Source organism: Dipodomys ordii, unplaced genomic scaffold (genome assembly GCF_000151885.1).
Source record: "Dipodomys ordii isolate 6190 unplaced genomic scaffold, Dord_2.0 Scaffold11, whole genome shotgun sequence".
Taxonomy (NCBI): Eukaryota; Metazoa; Chordata; class Mammalia; order Rodentia; family Heteromyidae; genus Dipodomys; species Dipodomys ordii.
The window spans coordinates 17394738-17399047 of record NW_012267227.1 but is presented as its reverse complement, the minus strand read 5'-3'; the positions used below and the strand labels follow the sequence as shown (position 1 = coordinate 17399047).

Below are 4310 nucleotides of genomic sequence, written 5' to 3'. Positions count from 1 at the left end.
GGGGGGGGGGGGGGGGGGGGGGGGACACCCTATGACACAGACAGACTCCAGAGACTGCAGAGCAAACCCAGGCTGGGGCCGAGCCCCTGGAGAGGGGGGCACCGACCGTGTTGTGTTGTGGGGCATAGGCCTGGAGGCGCTGGGGTGGGGGTGAGGAGGGTGCTGGGTGAGTCAGCCTGCCGGCATGTGTGTCTGGTAGGTGAGGGATGTCAGCTGGCCAGGCAGGTGTGTGTACCCGTCCACGTGAGCCAGGCCAGGCCTCGGCTCGGGATGGGCAGCCAGGCTGTCTGCTCACTTTGTTTACTTTCAGAGATCAGGGCGAAGTGGGGGCCCAGGGCTCACCCACTTTCCTCCTAGGACTAGATACTCCTCCCTGCTCCCCTCAGCACCTGCGGCTCTGGCCAGGTGGGGCCTCATGCCAGCCCTCTATCTGAAAAGGCACTGCTTGTTATTAAATAATTTGCCCAGAATAACAGGTCCATAAAGGGTAATCGTAAGACTCATCCCACAGGAGTGTTCCCGAAAAGTCCTTCACGTGGGACCACCTTTCTTGCAGAAACCTAGCACTCTGACCCAGAACAGAAAACTGAATTGGGGTGGGAGTCAGGGTCAGGGTTGTCTGGGGCTGAGTCTGAAGTAGTCTCAATTTGGGGACTCAGGAGGGACGTCCCGCTCTGCTTTTTACTCTCAGCTTATGGGTCCTTCCTTTTTCCTAGCCTTCCTGTGGCTTTCCTTCCTGGATGTTTGGGGGGGGGGGATTCTGGAAAGGGATGGATACCATCCTGGATGTCTGGGGGGGGGGATTCTGGAAAGGGATGGATACCATCCTGGATGTCTGGGGGGGGGGATTCTGGAAAGGGATGGATACCATCCTGGGGCCTTGGAGTCCTCCTGGACCAGGGTGGAGCCTGTTCTACCAGGAAGCAGCAGGTGGTGTAGGTGGTGACTCTGCCTGCCTGCCAGTGCCCTTCCTGCTCTCCATGGCGCGTGGAGTCCCAGTGCTGGGCCACCGCCTGAGACTCAAGTCTGGTCGGGTCGCTGAGCCAGATCAGGGCCACCTGGCCTTGGGTCTAGCCTTCCTCATCTGACAACCCCCAGAACTGGCCCACTTGTCCAACGTAGGGTGGAGTAGGGATTTCCTGGGGCATGGAAGGAGCAGGTGGGGCTAAGGCTGGGTGAACCCCAGCATTCTAGGCCATCTCAGTGCGGCAGTTTTGTGAAGTGAGGGAAGCTTTGTGTGTGTGTGTGTGTGTCTGTCTGTCCATCCATCCCCGTCCGTCTGTCTGTCTGTCCGTGTCTGCATCCACGGTCAACTGAATCCAGCTGGAGGCTGGGGCCGGAATTGGGGATGAGACAGGTGGCCATGAGTGGATTCTCGTGTAGGATAGAGAAAACCTGCCCTGGACGGCTGCTTTGTTTGTTTCCTTTTCCCAGCCTGTGGCTAGGCCAGTCCAGTCCAGATTCCTGCAGCTGGAGGCCCTGCAGCTTGTGCCTCCGGTCCCCCAGTTCCGGCCCTCCCCCCTCGCAGTGGTTCAGGAGGCGGAGTCTTTGTTGTTTCCCTGGAGATGTCCTGAGTGAGGCCTGGCAGCCCGGAGGCTGACTTTATTGCCATTCTAGCCCTTTGCTCTCCTGGGGGTGGGAGGAAGGGAGGGTAGGGCAGCTTGTGCTCCTTGGTCCTGGGCTGGGTGAGACATACCTTGAGGGGGGGGTGCTTGATTCAGCTCAAGGTCCAGCCAGCTCCTCCAGCCTCCTGACCTACCTCCTGGGGTCCTCTCACCTGATCACAGGCCACGCCTGAGGCTATGTTGTCACCACACAGCACTTTCCATTCCTACTCTCCCTGTCCCCTTTGCCCTAACTCCCTCCCTTTGCCCTGAATCCCTTTTGTCAGTGTGTAGCTCTGTGTACACCTGTTGGCCTGTGAGACCTTCCCCCTGCCAGCCCCTCAGCTGATACCTCACATCCTGGGCTCCTCCTCTCCGTGACCACTTTCGAGAGTCCCCCTTGGCTCTGCTTTCTCTGCCTCACCAAAGAGGAATCCTGTGACTCAGCCTCTTAGGCCGTCCTTATCTCTTAACCTCCTGTTCTTTGTGCACTCTTACATTTGACCCCACCCTCCCTCGCCTTGGTCTGCCTGTATCGCCCTGGACACTGTTCCCCCTGTAGGAATACATCTTTCTGCTCAGCTTACATGTGGGTACAACAGCTTCGCAGCCACTCCCTGTAGCGCTGTTCCTACTAATGAATTGGACATGATCGATCGCTGAGTCTCAACATGGCATCCAACCAAACACTGTGATGCTGCTTGAATAATAATAAAGCAGCATAACAAACCCTAGGGTGGGCAGCATGGAGTGAGTAGGAAGGAAGGAATGCTGTGATTCAAATACGATATTCACACATACACGCAAACTGGTCAAAGTGGATGCCTTTGGGGTAAGGAACCTTGAAATTAAGGAGAAGAGGGGACCTCTGTGTGTGTGTGTGAGAGAGAGAGAGAGAAAGAGAGAGAAATTGCCTCATGCTGTTGACAAGTGCTCACCCTCTGGGCTACACCCAAATTTATTTTACATACTTTTGCATGTCAAATAATTTTTGTTTTTGTTTTTCCTTTCATCTATTCAAAAATATAACAGATGGGGGGGGAGGCTAACCAGAGCCTGAGACCCCACAGTATGCCAGCTCCTACCATAGACCAGCCATTCAGGGAAAATGTCCACACTGGTGCCCAGTACACACAAACGATACAGCTTTTTCCTGAATACACTTGGGGCTGGCTCCAGCCTCTGGTGCCCATACCCATCTCCCACTGCTGCTGGATCTTGGGGTCCTCCTTGCCTGAGATTCAGTGTCTCTAGGAATAAGCCCACACGTTCCCCCTAAGTCACATTTCTCTTCCGCCTTTGCCATGCTCTTCCGTGTCTACACACACACAGCCTCCTCTGAGAAGTGAGCAGCAGCCTGGTGTTCCTCACGTCCACCTTTTCGTTCTCCCTGCTGACTCCTGTTGCATCTGCTCTGGGTTCCTGCCCCAGTGTGCTCTCTTGCTCCCATGCTGCTGCACAGAAACTCGTCCAAGCTCGTGTGGAGCAGGAACTCCCTGGCCCCCTGGCTTAGGACTCCTGGAGCTCAGTCATGGGGGGCGGGGTGAGGTCAATGTCTGGTGCATGGAGGTGTCCCGGACTCCACCCCACCGCTCGAGCCACGAGTGTCTACCTGTACCACCAGCCTTTAAACATTTCAGTGTCATATCCAGACACCGTGCAGGGTGCTTTGAGGTTCTGTCCCAGGCTGGCTGGTCTCACTGTGCACCAAATTCTAACTCCTTGCTTCCTTTTCTCCTGGTTTCTACTAACAACTGCAACACCCGTGTCCTTCCCTATCACCAAACACGATCAAACAAAAGCAACTTTATTCTTGCTCAGTTTGGAAGCCGGAAGTTTTGCATCAGTGTCACGGGGCCATACTGCCTTCAAAGGCTCTGGGGGTGGGGAGGGGGCGCTGCTTCACACCTCTTGCAGCTCCTGGTGGCTCTGTGTTCCTCAGCTTGTGGCTGGCCACACCACTCAGTCTCTGCTGACCTTCCTTCCTCACCCCTTTTTCATTTGCTTTTTAGAGACAGGGTCTCAACCTCTAGCCCAACCTGGCCTGGTACTCCCTATGTAGCCCAGGCTGGCTTGGAGTGAGTCACTTGCTGCCCCAGTCTCTATAATTTCCCTATAATTACAGGTGCGCACTGCCACACAGGGCTGTTTCTTGATTTCTCTCCCTCCCCCAGGATGGGGGGTGCACTCTCACCTACGAGGCAAATGCTCTCAACACTGAGCCCTCTTCTGTTTCTTATAAGGACACTTGTCACTGGATCTAGGGCCTACCTACCTAATTCAGGATGATCCTATCTGTGAGTCCCTTACATAATTACTTCTGCAAAGACAACCCTCCCCTCTCTTTTTTTTTGGCCAGTCCTGGGGTTTGAACTCAAGGCCTGGGCGCTGTCCCTGAGCTTCTTTTGCTCAAGGCTAGCACTGTACCACTTGAGCCACAGTGCCACTTCTGGCTTTTTCTGTTAAGGAATGGAACCCAAGGCTTCATGCATGCTAGGCAAGCACTCTACCACTAAGCCACCTTCCCAGCCCCCAAAGAGCCTTTTTAAATAAGGTTTGTAGGGAGCAGGGGTTTACTGAGGAGACATCTTTCTTTTTTTTTTTTGTTTTGGGTCCAGTCATGGGGCCTGAACTCTGGGCCTGGGCACTGTCCCTCAGCTCTTCAGCTCAAGGCTAGCGCTCTACCACTTGAGCCACAGCGCCACT

General features: G+C 54.9%; 1 protein-coding gene across 1 annotated transcript in view; it reads left to right on the top strand.

Moving 5' to 3' along the window:
- The first annotated feature begins 1363 nt into the window (after positions 1-1363).
- Positions 1364-4310, top strand: part of Spint1 (serine peptidase inhibitor, Kunitz type 1) — an 8917-nt gene continuing 5970 nt past the window's right edge. Inside the window, exon 1 of the mRNA XM_013010000.1 lies at positions 1364-1379. Coding sequence (XP_012865454.1) covers positions 1364-1379 — 16 coding nt within the window. The remainder of the gene's footprint in view (positions 1380-4310) is intronic.